At 40.5% G+C, this 18537-nt stretch overlaps 1 protein-coding gene across 3 annotated transcripts in view; it reads right to left on the minus strand.

Annotated features, from left to right (window-relative positions):
* Positions 1–17602, minus strand: part of LOC131239625 (AP-4 complex subunit epsilon) — a 56136-nt gene extending 38534 nt beyond the window's left edge. For 2 of the 3 annotated variants that reach the window (XM_058237424.1, XM_058237423.1), the window contains exons 1-2: positions 16645–17602; positions 12818–13003 (exon numbers count right to left, since the gene is read on the minus strand). In XM_058237424.1, the coding sequence (XP_058093407.1) occupies positions 12818–13003; positions 16645–17211 (753 nt within the window). In that variant the 5' untranslated portion in view covers positions 17212–17602. The remainder of the gene's footprint in view (positions 1–12817; positions 13004–16644) is intronic. The other variant, XM_058237422.1, reaches the window with a different exon arrangement.
* Between the last annotated feature and the right edge of the window lie 935 nt (positions 17603–18537).

Genomic DNA, 18537 nt, shown 5'->3' on the forward strand with positions numbered 1-18537 from the left:
CATTTAGGTGGGCCCCATCATGGACTCTACCTCTACAAAAAATCATGCCAGTCCACTCATAAGGTAGACAGAACATGCAATTTGAATGCAGGCGGTTTGTAACCAATTTTACAACCAAGTTTTTTTCCCTAATGAGTGCACCTGATCTTTTGGCTATAACACGTTATCCATGGTCCCGCATAAAGAATGGCCGGGTAAATGAACAGGGACAGCATAGGCCATAGCATGTCATCGGTATCTAACATGTGGGCCCATCAGACGGACATCTTGAATGGCATGGGGTTACCAACACATGTTAGGCAACTCATCTATGGACTTCCACTGTGTAGTAGCTGCGGCTGGGTCCCACTAATCACAGGCACTATGCGCTGGGAGTCCAATGACAAAATGGGGCTTAGACAGCTATACGAAAAATATTGGCCTTGTCTAAAATCATGTTGATCAAGCAATTCTAACTATCCGAAAAGTGGTAAATGGCTCACATTTCGAGGCAAAAGTAGGTGGTAAAGATCATCTGCAAGGTACTTTTTACGCCTGTAATCCATCCACAGGTTGGGCCAGCAATTTGATCAATTCAGATCCCACGAAACTATTCCATGCATTGGAAATAAAACCAGGGCAATTTGAATGTGGAAAGTGACCTTCTCATGGCTGCCTTTCCTCTCAAAAACATTTTGACAATCATGCCAAGCACGTACACAGCATGCACCCAAGTACTGGACCCAATGCATGCCACGAATTGAAATTTAACCATCCAGACTCCAGATTGTGGATCCCATATTTTTCTTTTTTTCCTTTTTTTTTTTTTTCCGGAGAGATTGTCCAGACTCCAGACTGTGGGTCGCAGATTGGTCTATCACAAACCAAAATTATGCTTCTCTGATAAGCCAACTGTCCAATTGGTCGACATTTGCTGATGGTTTTTCATCATCATCATCTAAGCCTTATCCCAATTAATTGGGAACTCTGACGGTTAAAAATGAAAGTATCCCATGGTGCTATTTCAGAAAACAAGTGTCCATAAATCAGTGGCTGGGATTTTTTAACCGATACTCTGACTTATTGGAAGTCTGACCCCACAATTGCAACAGTTTACGTTTTGAGTTAATGTGCACCAAGGTGCACAATCTGTAAATAGCTGGAATAACAAACTGCATACACAGCCAGTGTATCAAATACTCTGTTTGACCACAAGCCTTTCATCATCTCTATCTCTTAGAAAGAATTGATACTTTGGCGGAGCAGAAAGAATAATATACATGCACTCAAAATTAAGGAAATCAGTCATCAACCAAAAATTACACCAATTTGATTATCTCAATGTAAGGTTGGTGGGAATCTAGTGACGGTTTAAATTGAAAATATCCAATGGCCTTATTTCAGCAGACAAATGTCCAAAAATAGGAGCTTAGGATCATCCAACCAATCTTATTTTATAACCATGGCTTACCAACTGCAGACCACACAAGTTGGACTGTTTAAATTGATTGAAAATGCATAGCCGTTAAGGGCCAGAGTATCAAAGTCACACGGGACCACCATATCAAATCCTCCCTCTCTTCTTATTCTCCACTCCAACTCTCTTTCTTTTTTGAGAGTGCACTCGCAGGACATGGTAGAATTTGACCCTAAAGAGCAACAATGCTCTTTTTATGTAGTATATATACTCATTTACAAGAATGGCGTGGTGGAAGTCATCAGTTCGAGCCTAATTATATCCCTAAACCCAATGTTAAGGTTTTCATTTTGACTTTCTCCCCCACCGTCATCAAATGAGAATAAATAAGAGGCTCGTGGAATTGATGTGAGAGGGTAGGGATGGCTATATTGCTGGGAGCAGGCTATGGATCAATAGCTCAGTCAGGGGATAGGTAAGAAGGGTAATAATCCACATTTGTACCAGTATATGTACTATCCGTACCAATTGATATAGCAATGCGAGAAATTGTGTACTAAAATATTCAGTACAGCAGAATTTATACGCAATTATATTATATTCTTAGATCAATATAGTCTGGAACAATATTACTAATAATTACTGTATATTATATAAAATTAAATGATTGTCCATTGCTGCAAAACAGCAACACCTTATGATCAGGCATATAAGTCTTAGAAATTAGGTAGAACAATTAAAACCTTCCTCTGTCTTTATATGTTTTGGTTTTATCCTTCTTTGGTTTGATAAAATCAGCCTTGTAGCGATGAGCCACCAGGCCAAAAGCCGCCATGAAAGAGGGTTGAAGTCAGGCGTCCAGCTGGTCACAGAACTTTTGTCAAGCAATCATGAAAGCTCACACCAAATAGCAAGGACAAGTCCAGCATGATGATGATAATATTTACTCTAACCTTTATTTATGGCTCTCAGGCACTCTAACCTTTATTTATGGCTCTCAGGCCTACAAGGCTATATCATATCAGGGTCTGGAAGCTAAATTATGACCCCGTTTTGCTTGTTTTATTGACTCGTGAATAAAGCTCAAGACAAGAAGTGGAGACTCTAGGGTGTTTAGTACCAATCCACTGGTATTCCTTGATATGGAGGCAAGAAAAACAGCTCACCATCATCATATAGGCCTTATCCCAATTAATTGGGGTCAGCTACATGAATCTTGTCCGGCCATAAGGTCTAGGAACTGTTCAGCAGAGAACCGCCAAATCCACTTGCCAACAAAGCCTCCTAATTGCATTAGCGATGGATCATCGAGAGGCTCAAGTAGATCGTGCAAGAAAGTGAGTGGAACCTGCCCTGCCTAGGCCAGCTATACACATTACTCCTCTGGTTTCGAGGGTTCCTTCAAGCAGTGTGCTATAGACACGCTTCATGCTGCACCCCATTCTGAGCCAGAGATTGTTAAAGATATTTTCAGCCACTGCTATTGTGGCAAGAGATTGGCTTCCTGGTCAATGATGGAGGGCCAAGATTTGCTGCCAGTTCTGGACATGTGTCCCTTCGTGATGGAAAAGGTTGTATCCGAGGCGCCAGCTATTTCTCTCTAATGGCGGGAGTTTTGCTCTTGACGGTCAAGGCTCATTCATTACCCCTGTCAAAACCAATGCTACGTGTCAACCATTGGGTTGAACCCTGGGATACGGAGGATTATACATCTTTGATTGAGGACGAATGCCAAAAGTCACCTCCGCACTCCATTAGCTCCTTGCAATCTCGAAGAATATCGGACAACATGGATGCTTTGAGGGAGGATTGGGTTCCATAGATTTTAGACATATTCCCCTCTAGTTTCGGATGAAAAGAGTGAAGAAGATATGGGTTTCTTTGTAGGTGACTCTCTGACTTCAGATGCCTTCCCACCTCTTAAAACCCATCTTCCATCAGAGACTTCTCTCTGGGGCAAGATCTTAGCTTCTTTATAGGATGCTCTTCCCTCCATCTCAGAGAATATCAGACAACAGGGATGCTTCGAGGGAGGATCGAGTTCCATAGATTTCAGACATGTTCCCCTTTAGTTTCAAATGAAGAGAATGAAGAAGATATTGGTTTCCCTGTAGGTGACTCTCTGACTTCAGATACCTCCCTACCTCTTACAAACCGTCTTCCGTCGGAGACTTCTCTCTAGGGCAAGATCGTAGCTTTCTTCATAGGATGCTCTTCCCTCCATCTCAACCCTGGTTCCCTCCCCTTCCCCTCTCCCTGTTCTAGACAATTTTGTTACTCCCCCCTCAACTCATGTGTCTGTAAGATCTCTTCTGTCCATCCCTGTTATCATTCATTCCCCTAAGGTATTTTTACCAATAGGGTTGAGTCGATGGCAATCATTGTTCTTCCCCCAATGTGTTCATCTTCCACCCTCTCTCTTCTTCTCCGTTGGGGTCACCTTCTCTAGGGTTGAGTGGTCTAGCTCAAGGCTCCCCAGGGAACACTCTAGATGTGCCTCCCTTGCAAGCCTCTTTTAGTTTGGATGATTTTAGGTCTCAAACGGGATCACATCCCTCTTTTGTCATTCCTTGTGAGCTGCTGGAAAGTCTAGTGGAAACAGTGAAAAACAAAAGGTGGGTTAGAGAATGAGGTTTTTTATCTCAGAGAATCCCAAATGCCTTTTGTTCTTGGCGAGATCCGGGCCCTGGACTTATGACCACCTTTCAGAAGCAAAAACTACTGCTCATGTTAAGCTCTCCCAGCAAGATTGCTCTTTCCTTTAAGGAGGAAGAGATTAAATGACATCAACGTTCCCGAACAATTTGGCTAAAAGGATATTAGAACGCTGTTTTTTCACAGTATAGCCAATGCTCGGGCGTGAGTAAGGTGTACCGTTGTGGTAACGGTGCCCACTATTACCGATACAGTTACAGGCTGTACGGGCCATTGCGGCCCCATAATGGCCGACACGCCCCCTGTAACAGTTAGAAATTTTTTTGTTCTTAAAAAATCCAAAAACAAAATATCCATTAAATCCAAAAAATTATAAATATTCCAAATATGAATTCATTTATAATTTTGAACGTGTTTCTGGCAGTGTAACGGTCAACTCTTTGGGAAAGATGTATAAGATGGTTTGATGAAAACCCGATAGCCTGGAATCAGTGTTCGAATTATCTCCGATATTATTGAAATATCTTCGATATTATCTTTATCTCCACCTGAGCGATACTAATAACACTGGTAGCGATATTGATAACGCTGGTAGTATCAGAAATTCCAGGTATTAGCAATGTATCGCTAAGTATCGCCAACTATCAATATCGCTAATGTAATCGTCAATATTTTCAACTATGTAAATTCTAGGTGTCACTTGAATTGCCAATGCATCAATATCGCCAATATTTTCGACTATGTAAATTCTAGGTAATGCTTATATCATAAGTGTATCGACGATATTTTAATAATATCGCCAACGTATTGATATCATCATAATTTTGTTTATTAGAAAATTTTTTAGTTCAATTTTTTTCATAAGCACGTGGTTGTATATAGTGTTCAATTTGTCATTAATAATATTAATAATATCTCGATATTATCAATATCGCGACATGCGCGATATTGAGACCACAATCTTTCGTTTACTTTCCAATTGTTGATGATTTCTTGGTGAAATATCATGTGTTGTTGATATTTTGCAATATTGATGGATGTTTAGATGAAAGGTTAGATGATTAAATAGGCTGGATGAGATGGATGGACTGATTTCTTACAACAGCACATGCTTTTAAGGCCCCATTAAATGGAAACTTGTCATGTATGCATTCTTTTTGTATTTTTTTTATTTCTAAATATGTAAATATGTACATTTTAACATCTCCTGAAGTTTTGTTGAAAATTCCACCGTTTCTCCCATGTTTCCCCTCATTTTTGGTTATCAGCGATATCGATATTGATTTTGTATCCCTGGCCAGCGAAACTTGTAGCGATACCGATACTTCGAACACTGCCTGGAATTGACTGCAAAACTAATAGATTTAATTTTCAAACTATTTTATACTAATGATACACACACACACACACACACTATAATGAATTTAATATCAAAATATCTCATATGTGTAGGTGCTTGTTAATTTTTAAAAATTGATGAAAATAGTCCGAAATTTTTTTAAAAATATATATATATACAAAATTAAAAAATAAAAAAATCAGTTGCATAATCTGTAAAATGCACATTCATATGTTCTAATTTGAATAACGCATCATATTTAACCATAACAACAGAAATTCCAAAAAAAAAAAAAATGAAGGTATAAATACCTATTTTTGGAGATTTTTAAAAAAATGGCCTACGGAGCTTCAATTCAACAAAATCCCATGGGGGCATAACGGCCGTTACAGCCTCGATAACAGCCGTTCGAGCCAAAAATTGAGGGGTCACCATTTCAACCCCCATATCACGTAACAGACTCGGCCGTTACGTAACTAATTTCGTACACCTTGAGTGAGAGTTAATTGCATCTCCTCCCTTATTGTGGATGGTATTATAGTTACCGAGAAAGATCATATTTGTGATTCCATTGTCGATTTCTACTCGAAGTTGTTGTCAACCGAAGGTATTCATCATCCATCTATCAACAGCCTTCAATTTCAACGTATCTCCGATGAGGAGGTTGTCACTCTAGAAAAACCTCTCCTTCCGGAGGAAAATTAAATCTGTTGTTTCTGATTTAGGGAAAGATAAAGCTCTTGGTCCTTATGGTGATCCCCTTCCTTTTTATCAATTTTTTTGGGATTTTGATCCAGGATGACCTGTGCGGATTCATGGATGACTTCTTTAAGTTTAATCGCTTGCCTTCTAAACTGGGAAGCACCTTTTTATTGCTCTCATCCCTAAACTCAAGGGTGTCGAAACCCTGAAAGATTTCCATCCTATTAGCCCAATCAGCAGTCCGGATAAAATTTTGGCTAAGGTTTTGAGTCAACAGTTAAGATTGATCCCAAAATTATCTCCCCTTTTCAAAGTACCTTCATCTTCGAGAGGCAAACCTTTGATAGTGTATTGATTGCTCATGAATGCCTGGACTCATGTTCCAGATCAAGTAGTTCAAGCATTGTGTAAATTTGGTTTGGAAAAGGCATATGACCATGTAAAATGGTCCTTTCTGGATAATATACTACTCCATATGGGTTTCGAGGACAAATGGCTATATCGGATCAAAATGTGTCCTCTGCAAAATTCTCGGTGTTAATTGATGCTTCTCCCTTTGGTTTTCTCATAGCCTCTCGTGGTCTTAGACTAAGTTACCCTTATCACTTTCCTATTCGTCATTGTTTCGAAAGCGCTTAGTCAAATGCTTATTGGGGGCCAAGAGGTGGGTTTATTCCAGGGTTTCAAAGTGGAAAAATAGCCGTAGTGCATTTGTCACCTTCAATTTGCCGATGATACTCTGCTCTTTTGTGACGTAAAGGACTTCATGGTTGATTTCTTGAGCATGACCATCTGTTGGTTCCAAGTAATTTCAAGGTTACATGTTAACATTTCTAAAAGCCGATTCTTCAGGATCAATTTGTCCAGTGAAGATACGTCCAGCCTTGCTAGGTCTTTTGGATGAGGTGTTGGTACTCTTCCCACAACTTATTTGGGTCTCTCTTTGTATAGGGAAACTGCCCTTACATTTGTGGTATAGTATCATTGAACATATGGAAAGAAAACTTTCCCGTGGAAAAACAAATTCATGTCCTTGGGAGCAGTGTTTAAATTATTGGCGATATTATCGAATTATCACCGATAATTTCGGTATCGCTAGAGTTGCGACACCAAAACTCCCTTTTTTCGTTTCTCTTCCTAATATCACCGATTTTTGGTGATTTTATCGATTTTTTGCGAAAAGTCCAGTTGTCAGCGAGAAATCGTTGTATCTACTTACCCTGTCACGGGATAATCGTAGCAAACAACTCATTTTCAATGATAAAAGGACCAATAACATCAGAGCGTTGCATAAATACGCAAAATATCACAAAAAAAGGGGAAAATGGGGAAACTTGCAGATTTCCGTACCTATAGAAGAGGAGGGCCAATCGTAGAAGAGGATCGGTGAACAAAAATTGCGGTGGGCCAATTGATTGATCGGTGTGCCGTAAGTGTCATCTAATCTCTACTTTCCACTTTTTTTCTTCGAATACGTCAAAAATTTCAAACCTAAAGATGATTTCGACGAAGAATCTGCTAAAGATTAGGGATTTGGAGAGATTTTCTTTCAGAAATTTAGGGTTTTGAGGGTTCCCTTCCGAAACCCTCTTCTGTTTAAAAGACGGCCTCACGATGGGTTTTTTACGAAGACATTGGCTCTTATAGCACTGATCCAAAACTTCCACCGTTGAAACATTTCTTGGGCCCATAGTGATGTTTATTTCTCATCCAACCTGTTCATAAGATCACACAGACATGGATGAAGGGAAAACACAAATACAAGCTTGATCCAAAACTTTTGTGGCCCCCAAGAAATTTTCAACGGTAGATGTTCAATTCACACTATTTCCCATTGTGTGTTCCACTTCAGGTTTGGCTATACTTCATTTTTAGGCTCAAGCCCAAAAATTATCTATTAAAATGGATGGACGGAGTGGATAAAATATATAAATCACGTTGGACCCCACAGAGTTTACTCATACGCTTAGCCTACTGAGTTACTCAGTACGCAATCCGCTTCCTTTTACGAGAGTAGATTTGAGTGGCGTGCGGGTGCGAACGTCAGTGGCGTGTGGACGTCACCAAGTTCTGTGGACCCCACCATGATGTATGTGTTATATCCACATGGTCCATCCAATTAGCGAGATCATTTTAGGTAGTGAACCCAAAAATGAGGCAGATCCATAGCTAAGTTGGACCACACCGCCAAGGCAATGGGGACAATGATTCCTACCGTTGAAACCTTCCTAGGCGCTATGGCCCACAGTGGTGTTTATTCGTCATCCAAGTTGTTCATAAGATCACACGGAGATAGATGAAGGTAAAATACAAAACTAACTTGGATCTAAAACTTTTGTGGCCCCTAATGATTTTTCAACGGTAGGCATGTTCAATTCACATTATTTCCTATGGTGTGGTCCATTTGAGCATTGGATATGCTTTATCTTTGGGATCAAGCCTTAAAATTATCTTGTAAAATGGATGGATGGGGTGGATAAAATACATAAATCACAATGGGCCCCACACAATTGACTCAATACAATAAGCGTACTAATTTATACGGTGTGCACATGTCACTTGCTTGTATCCGATGGGTCGATGTTCTGTGGAGCCATCATAATGATAAATATTTTATCAATGTCGTCTATTTATTTTGATAGATAATTTTAAGGCATGAGTCCAAAATGAGACAAATCTGCATCTCAAGTGGGCCACACTAAGGGAAACAGTGGTGATTAAATGCCCACCATTAAAAACTTCATGGGGCCATTGTAATGGGTTTTTTTTTTGTCATCCAACCTCTTGATTAGGTCACACAGATTTTGATGAAGCGAAAACACGGATTGGATTATGTTAGAATTTGCCACGTGTACCATTTTCAAATGCTAGGTATCAAGTGTCATACGCAGCCAGAGTATCAAATACCTTCCTTTTGTGAAACAGAAGCCGATTAGTTGTTACCAGGTAACAACTTACTGGGTGTTACCATTACCTTGTGGGGCCCACCTTGATGAATGTTTTCCACATCCATGTTGCCCATCCGTTTTTTCAGCTCATTCAAGGACCTTATCCAAAAAATTGAGCAGATCCAAATCTATGGTGGACCACACCATTGGAAAAAGTAGCAAATGACTATTAAAAGTTTTTTGTGGGCCACAAAAGTTTTGGATCAAGCTAATATTTGTATATTCCTTTCATCCAGTTCTGGTTGAGCTTATCAACGGGTTAGATGGCAAAAAAGCATTACAGATCTGCTTTACATTGGGCCTTGGGAAGTTTTTAATGGTTACCCTTCAATCATCACTCTTTCTTGTGGTGTGGTTCACATGCGATTTGTATACACTTAATTTTTGGATCCATGTCCTAAAATGGGCTATAAAAACAAATGGACGGAGTGGATATACAATATATAATCAAGGTGGGCCCTACAGCAAGGGTAACACCCACTAAGTTGTTGCCTGGGTAACACCTAATCTGCGCCCTTATGAAACTGGGTGCAAATTGCATGTGACCCCTGTGTGGGACCATGGGACCATAGAGATGTACGTCACGAATCCATTCCGTCCATCTGTTTTGAAAGATCAAATTAAGACAAAATTCTAAAAATTAGGCAGATCCAACATACCACACGAACATGGGGATTGAACGTCTAGCAGTGACAAAAGTTTTGTATCAGGATGGTATTTGTTCCTACAATGTGTGACTGGTAATAATTGTATTGACGGTTTGGATGGCATATAAACATCATATGGTTAACTACAGCCTACAAGAAGATTTCAACGCGTTGTTGTTCCCACTGTTTTATTGGTATGGCCCACCGCTAGAGTTTTGGATCTACCTAACTTATAGAACATTGTCCTATTGTAGCCTTTCAAAACAGATGGTAGGAGTGGATTTGTGACGTACATCTCTATCATGCAAAAACCACACTGATTGGATAATCTAATCCATCCTTGATTTGGCATCTTTGAGTTCATTTACTTTTACATGTCTTAATTACTGTATGCTAGCTGCATTTGTAATATATAAACTCATTTTGGTTGCTATTAAAGTAATTTTTTATGGCATTGCATGCTTTTTGGGTCCCATTAAATGAAAACTTATTATGTAATGTATTCTTTTCGCAATTTTTTATTCCTAAATATGTAAATATGTGTATTTAGGCATGTCTTAAAGTTTTATTGAAAAATTCCATCGTTTTCCCCATGTTTCCCTCTTTTTCCCCGCATTTCTAGTTATCAGCGATAACGATATTATATCTCTATCTCTGTCCAACGAAACTTGCAGCGACACCGACAACTCGAACACTGCTTGGGAGGAAGAATCACCCTTATCAAGGCCTCTCTTTCCAATCTCCCGCAATATTATATGTCATTGTTTCCTTACCCTAAGTCGGTTATCACTTGCATTAACAAGCTCAGGAGAGATTTCTTATGGCAAGGGGGTTCTTCTAAATTGGAAAGAGGTTTGCACCCCCTACGTGGATGGTGGGGCGGCCATTAGGTGCCTTGATTCGATCAATGAGGCCTTCTTGGGAAAATGGGTCTAGCGGTTTGCCTCTGAGAATTCTAGTCTATGGAGGTTGATCCTAGCAGCTACATATGACCTTGCCCAGTCGGGTTGGTAGACTAAACCGTCCTCCGTTCATTGTTCATCATTCCTTTGGAAAGAGATTGCCAAAGTAGCGTCGAATGCCTTCTCAAATGTGACGTTTGCTTTAGGGAATGGAGTGTGGATCATATTCCGAAAGGATCTCTAGTGTGGGGACTCCTCCTTTACGTATGCCTTCCCTACATTAGCAGCACTCAGTATTGTTGAAAACATTTCGGTTGTGGGCTTTTCCTAGCAAGGGGAGGGTGAGTTTTGGCTTCCTTCGCTAAGGAGAAACCTCTCGGATGAGAAAGCATAAGCCCTAATGGCTCTTCCCTCTCAGTTGTAGGCAAGGTGTTCCATATTCCTTACGATACGCCTGTAAAGGCCGATACATATAGGTAACGGCCATGACCGTTGCGCAATATGGGGGTGAAACGGAGAGGTTGGTTTTTGGGGACCATATCGCCTATAAAGGCCATTACGGGACATAACGACCATTACCCCCATAACAATCGAACAACCACTTTTTTCTATTTAAATCCATTTTTCCCCTCATTTTTTCACTTTTCTCATTCCAAAAACGCTCCCAGATCATTTTATAATAGATTTCGACCACTCTTACTTTAGTTTTTTAGATTAAAACCGTGGATTGAAGTGATTTGAGTGAATAGAAGTGGTCTTTTTTTCAAAAAATTGAAAAAGTAGTATTTATGCCTAATGCTTGATTATGATGTGTAAACATTAGAAACATATAAGCATGCTTACAAATTCACTAGATAGCATGAGTGGACTGTTACACTACCGTAAACATGTTCAAAAAAAAAAATTTTAAAAAAAAAAAAACATATTTGGAATATTTACATTATTCTATATTTTCAGAATTTTTCGGGCAAAAGAAATTTTCCAATGTTACAGGGTTCGTAACAGTCGTTATGCCCCGTATCGATTGTTACGGCCAATACCCGTATTGGTAATAGTTCACCAAATGGCTCTCTCCCACCAAATGGCTCTCTCTCTCTCTCTCTCTCTCTCTCTCTCTCTCTCTCTCAATATGGTTTGTATGGAAGAAGTCATTAGTGCATTTTCCCTTCCTTTTGTGAGATCTATTGATCATTAAGAGTGAGTGAGTCCTCTTGTATTTGGGTGAGTGAGTCCTCTTGTATTTGAGTGAGTGAGTCCTAAACCTTTAGTGAGTGAATCCTCAAGCCATATGTAGTGTGTTGTCAACTTCGTTCCCAATCAAAGCAATCAATCTTCCTTTTTTTCTCTCCATTTCTTGCTCGTGTGCATTCTTTTTCCTTTCTTGTGTGTTGGACCGGCATTATTTTGATGGTGGACAACCTCAGAAAAACAGGTCTAATCCTCCCAATTGCTTGTCTGCTATACATCCAAGAGGCAGAATCAATTGATCACCTATTTCTTCATCGCACCTTTTCCCTGAGATCTGGTATCGAGTTTCGGAGATGGTCGGGGTTTGCTGAGTGATTCCAGCCTCCATTGATAATCTCTTATGTTCATGGCATGCGAGTAACAGGGGGCAGTTGGGAAGAAGGAAATGGCGGATATTCTCCTTTTAGCAGTTATTTGGGCCATCTGGTCAAAAAGGAATAATCGTTGTTTTAGTAGTTTGAGGGCCTCTTCAGCAGCGGTTTTCTCTGGAGTCTTGAGTTTGTTCAGGGATTAGGCACCTTGATGTTGTGTGGGGTTTCTCCCAGCCGTGGGGCTGGTGTGTTGCATTTTTTTTGTTGGTCTGTTTTCCTTTTTCTTGTTTAGTTGTTGGTGTTGTTGTGCTTTCTGTTTTCATTTTCTTTTTCCTCTTTTATTTCTGTCTTTCTTGGCTTTCTTCAATAAAATCCTTCATCTTTCCAAAAGAGGGGGGGCGGATAAACTAGGCACACAAATTTACAGCCAAATTTATGCAAATACAGGAACATGAAGAGAGATTTTTCTTGCAGTTACTAATCCCTTGAGGATAGCCCATGCTTAACAGAAGATAAGCAACTAAAATATTCACTATTATAAGCATATCACTCCATAACAACAACATGAGAAAACTCTTACTAGTGTGGAAATTAAATTGACAGAAGCTACTTCCTGAAATTTCAATTCAAGCTGAAAGGCAATCCACATCTCATAAGAATTGCATGTACCTGGATGAATGGAGCTGGCATTTGATGATAATCATAACTCTTTGGCAATCTGTGTTCTGCTACTTGTTTAAGAATGTTAACAAAGCTGACAACCAAATCTTTGTAGGAATTCACGTCTACTGTAACAAGATCAAAAAGAGGACAAAGTGTTGCACCCATTACTCCAGGATCATTATCACAAAGCCTCTGCAACAAAAGGAAATAAGAGCAATGAAACTATTAGTTGGTAATGCACAGAACAGGTTTCTTCTGAAACAAACAACCAGTTAATAAACTTGAAATCTAGAAGACATCAAATAGCACCTCTGCCTTCAACCAGTAGTGTAAACTGCAAAATTTTGCAGCTAAAATTTTTAAAAAAAAAAAAAAAATCTGGATGTAATGATAGGAAAAAATAGCATGAAGGGATGAAATACTTTCAGAACAAGGTTTATATCAAGGAAATTCAATAAATTCATCACTCATAGTCACTGTTCTTACAAGTGGCAGAAACCAGGATTACATGTCCTAGATAACTCTCTTTCCAAATCGCATTTGTAGAAGAAAATGTTACAGCATTAAGATTAAAAGAAAACTAAGAACTCTGAGGATCACAGGAACTTCATATTACAAATATGAAAGTTGTGAGTTTATGGAGTTCTGGATCAGAGCCATCCACTTCTCACATTAGAGTAAGAGAAGAGGCTATGCATGATGTGTGTGTGTGAGTGTGGATACACACACTCCACACACACACACACACACACACACACACACACACACACACACACAATGTTTTCAGTATATGCAGATACATTGATGACTAAGAGGAATTTTTTACAGTTGCTTTGTCATGTGTGCCCCTAACTAGAACAAATCACACCATTCCAAGTCAGACTGGATTTTACACATTCACAATAGGACTTATAGGAGTCAAACCCTCAGAGATCAGAACCTTCTGTACTTTCCCTCGAAAAGGACTTCAGAAAAATAAATCCGTTGCCGTTAAAGATATTATTCCCCACCTCAAGACCGTGATAGCAGTGCATGACCCTGAGAGGAAAGACCCAGGAATAAGCGAGTGCTAGGTCATCATCTACCAGAATACCTTTAGGCTGCTTTTGACTCTTTTATCCGAATTTTATAATTCCAAGTAGGAAGGCCATAGACTTCCTTCTAGAAAACGCCTGGCCTGTGGACACTGCATGGCTTCTTGTGACCCACTAGTTTTAGAAATTCTTACATTGTGGGGGCATAAAGAATTGGAAGATGACCAAGTCATCCAGCCACTCAGTGCAACAATGGGCTGCACAACAGGGCCTTTAACAAAATATTGGGTCTTTAATAAGAGATGCAAAGCATAATCATTCCCCATTCCAAATATCCCAACTTGGTAAGAGAGTCAAGTGGATCTTCAATCATATCCTTCTTCAAGAAGATCTTGAGATTTGCCCCTTTCAGCTCTTACAATATCAGAAGGGTGCCCAGGAGCTATTGGCCTCACTACTCGATCGGAAAAGGTATCTGTTGGCTTCACTACTCAATCATCTGTTGGCCTCCCTATGGATGGGCCACAATGCTAAACTGTATCATTTGTCATAACAAAGAATCTTTGATGCAAAAGATGATTCTTCATCATCATTATCATCATTTTAACCTTTCCCAAGGCAATCTGGATCGGCTGTAAATGGTAGATTTGCAAAGTCTGCAATAGCTGCCCATCAGATATTACCCTTCCTATACCTTCCTCTTTTACTCGGGCTCCAAAACCAGCCATGGCAGAGGCTCACATCAAGAACAGACGCATGAAAGGAGGGTGATTGAAGGACTGTTTACAGACAGGTCTCTGAGCACGAGGGTGATTGAGGCACAGTTTCCAGACATTACTCTGAGCACAAACCACATGCACACTCACACCTCATATCAGGTAAGAAACATAGGCACAAGTCAGCACCAAGGCACACACATTAACCTTTTAAAAAAATATTTTAGAAGCTGGAACTATCCAACAGCTGATAGCTTTGATTTGGATGCCATGAAAAAATAAATTCTATTCACAACTGAATTGTAATTTCTTTCCCCTACATCCATATGGAGGGTTTGTGCCACAGCCCAACTTGCCATTGTGTCTAGCTTGAAAAGAATGTAATTGCTAAGGGCTTACTTCCTCGTTATGAGTACTAAGACGCATCATTAAGTTTTGGCATTTCTTGGTGATTAAACTAAACACTTGCCAGTTTCTTTCGAGGTTCATCATTATTAAGGGCCTGTTTGTTTTACCCTTTACCGCCGTAAATGCTAGTAAATGGGTAATTATTATTTACCATTGTAAATTCATGCAAGCAACCTTGTGACGTTGACAGCTGCACTAAAACCAAGGAGGAGAACGAGACACCAAAAATCTGTGGGGGCCACTGTGATGTATGTGTCTGATCCACGCCGTCCATCCATTCAGCCAGCTCATTTTAGGGCATGAGCCCAAAAATGACACAGATCCAAAGCTCATGTGGACCCCACCACAAGAAACAGTGGGAATTGAACACCTACTGTTGAAATTTTCTTGGTCGCCACAAAAGTTTTGGATCAAGCTGATATTTGTGTTTTTGGTTCATACATGTCTTTCTGACCTTATGAACTGGTTGGATGACAAATACACATCATTGTGGGCCCCACACAAATTTTAGGTTTTGATGGTGGACGCCATTATCCATTCCCTCCTGTTTCCTGTGGTGTGGTCCACTTGAGCTTACAATTTGCCTCATCTTTTGGCTCATGGCCTAAAATCAGCTGATGAAATGGATGAACGGAGTGGATCAGACATATATGATACAGTGGGACCCACAGATTTTGCGTAAGCAATCCCAACGGATGGAATCACGATTCTCGAGGCATAATTACTCTGCATTTTCCTTCTCTTCCAAATGGCTATGAAAAAGTAATCATTATCCATTTACCACAATTTACTATGGTAAATGGTAAAACAAACAGGTCCTAAGTTTTCTTGGGTAGTTCCTCAATTCGCTTTTGCATCCAAAACACAGCAAGTTTATTTCGAGGATCATCATCATCATTCACACCAATTTGGACTGGCTTTCAAACAGTAGAATTGCCAAAGTTCTACAATCAACTGCCCATCAGATATCAACCTTCCTCTTTTAGTCAGTCCCTGTAACCAACCATGAGGCTGGCTCACAACGACAATACATGCATGCCAACATGGTCCCACACAGCACTAACCCCAAAAGCCCAACTAAGACATGCACACCCTGAAAATGCAAGCAAGCAATGGAAGGTCATTGATCGACAGTTTCCTGTCATAGTGCTGAACACAAGGCGCACAGACATGGAATTACCTCACATTACGTATTAAACATAGGCCCCCCAGTTCGGCACCAAAAAGCACACACATTAACCATAAGAAGATATTTTCAAAACTGGACCTATCGAACAACAGCCAATGGCTTTCACTTGGATGCCATGAAAAGAAAAATTTTGTTCACAACTGAATTGCAATTCCTTCTCCAATATTAAGATTGAGGGTGTGTGCTGCAAATTGTGATTGTGTTAATTCAAAGTTGGGCTGAAAGGAATGCAACTGCAATGTGAGGGGTTACTTCCTCAATATGAGTACTAGGAAACATCATTAAGTTTTAAGTTTTAACATTTCCTGCTTGATTAAACTACATATTCCCAGTTCAATCCACTCGCGCATCCAAACGCAGCCATACTGTTCCAAGGTTCTCGATTTGTTTCCTTTTTTTTTTTTGCACTGTTTGAGAATCATAATTGAAATGTAAATCAAAAGAACCAGAAAATGGAAAGAAAACATAGGCGCCCAAATTCCGCACCTTCCTAAAATTGGAAACCAGATGGGTGACAGAAGACGGAGCCCGCTGGTAGAACCTGTGCAGTGCCATGATCGCCTTCTTCCTCACAGCCTCCTTCGGGTGCCCGAGCAGCTCCACGACCTGTGGGAGCACCGCTGGGATTGTCTCCTCATTGATCAGCTTACAGACGGCCGTGAGCGCAGCGCAGACAACCAGATAATTATCCGACCTCAAGTCCTTCTGGATCGTGTTAACAATCAAGATGATGAGATCATGGTCCTCATTCAAGAACAGGGTAACGGCCAAATACCCAGTACGCTTCAAGAGCAGAGAATCATCATGAGTCATCTTGACAGCGTGGATGTACCCGAACGATGCATCGTGGCCGAGCATCTCGACGTAGAGCAGTCTGATGATATACTCCTTCATCTTGCGCTTGGGGACGTCGGGATCGGCAATACGCCGCTTCAGGGTCTCAATCTCGTGGAGGACGATGCGGTCCTCCTCGGCCTTGGAGCGGGCCTCGCCAATCGACTTGACGAGATCGAGGAAATCCTTGGATTGGTTCCATCCAGCTTGGGAGCCCATGGCGAGCTCCCTGCCGATGGATTTCAACTGCTCCAGATTGGATGGTGATGATGACGATGAACAACGATGTTGACCTCTAGGGTTTTGATGATTATTGTATTGGATAGTTGAGATCCGTCATTTCAATTTAGACGAGATCTGGATCTGTGGTTTAAATAGATGATCGGAAATGCAGATGAGATGAAAAAGAGGGGGATATTTGGTTTTGAGAAGAACGAGAAGAAAAGCAGAGATGAGGATGCCACTCGGCGCTTGAGATTGTCGGAAAGTCGCGCTGCTGAGCGGCAGGTTGCACTCAATGCGTCGATCGTTGGCGATAATTCGTCGTGTATATAATTGCAGCTTTTCGCTGAGTAAGGAGTAAAGTTCAAGGCGAGGATTTATCTAGCGAGTTTTAATTCCAGACGCCTTTTACTCATGCGCTAACTAAAGACGCACCACACGTGGCAGGCGGCACGTGTGTTCGGGTTACAGGAAGTTTACTCATTGAGATGTCCCAGGTTGTATGTTTAAGTCCTGAAGATGATCACCAAGTCCATTTTTCAGGTGAGGCATGCTTTTACGAAGCAAACCCAAGCTCTGTGGTGTCAACGATGTTGACTATGTAAAATCCACTCCGTCCATCAGGCTCTGTACGTGATTCTAGGCCCGGGAAACCAATCTTTCATATCAACAGTTCCTGTGGGCCACACCATGTGTAAGAATGGATATTTGATGCAAACCGTATGTTTTTGTGCTCCCACATAGTTATATCTCTTTAATTGAACTCGTTGATAACGTGGAAGGCGTTAGAATGAATGGAACTCATTCAAAACACAAGCAAGCTACACCGTAGGTTCCATTATCCATCTGAACTTTCTTATGTACGGTTCAAGTAAAAGTTTCCACCTAATGGACAGTAGATTCACACACACAGTGAAAACCTTTGGAGCTTCCGTCTTTACAGTCTATTGTAAATCAGGTGTCACAGTGGATACCAAAGCGTGACCAATGGACCACTGTTGGAAGTGCATGCGTTGCGTAGCTGATAAGTGGTCCACCCCTTCATGCAGGGCATTGTATAAACATTCCAGGTCCCTGAGCATGTTGCCCTTGTCTTGAGTTGAAGGCAGTTGAATTCCGAGATATAAGTCCTTTTAATGTAAGACTTCCATGGCAAATTATCATTGATTTGAATTTGACCATTGAATTATTAAGATTGACAATACAGGTGGGCTCATGATCAATACATAATGGGTGCCATGAATGCACGTATTTCAACTCAACATGGATCATGTTCATGTGTAAAGACTTTTGAAATGGCTGTGAAAGGATCAAAATTAAATC

The sequence above is a fragment of the Magnolia sinica genome, chromosome 3 (assembly GCF_029962835.1).
Source record: "Magnolia sinica isolate HGM2019 chromosome 3, MsV1, whole genome shotgun sequence".
Classification (NCBI taxonomy): Eukaryota; Viridiplantae; Streptophyta; class Magnoliopsida; order Magnoliales; family Magnoliaceae; genus Magnolia; species Magnolia sinica.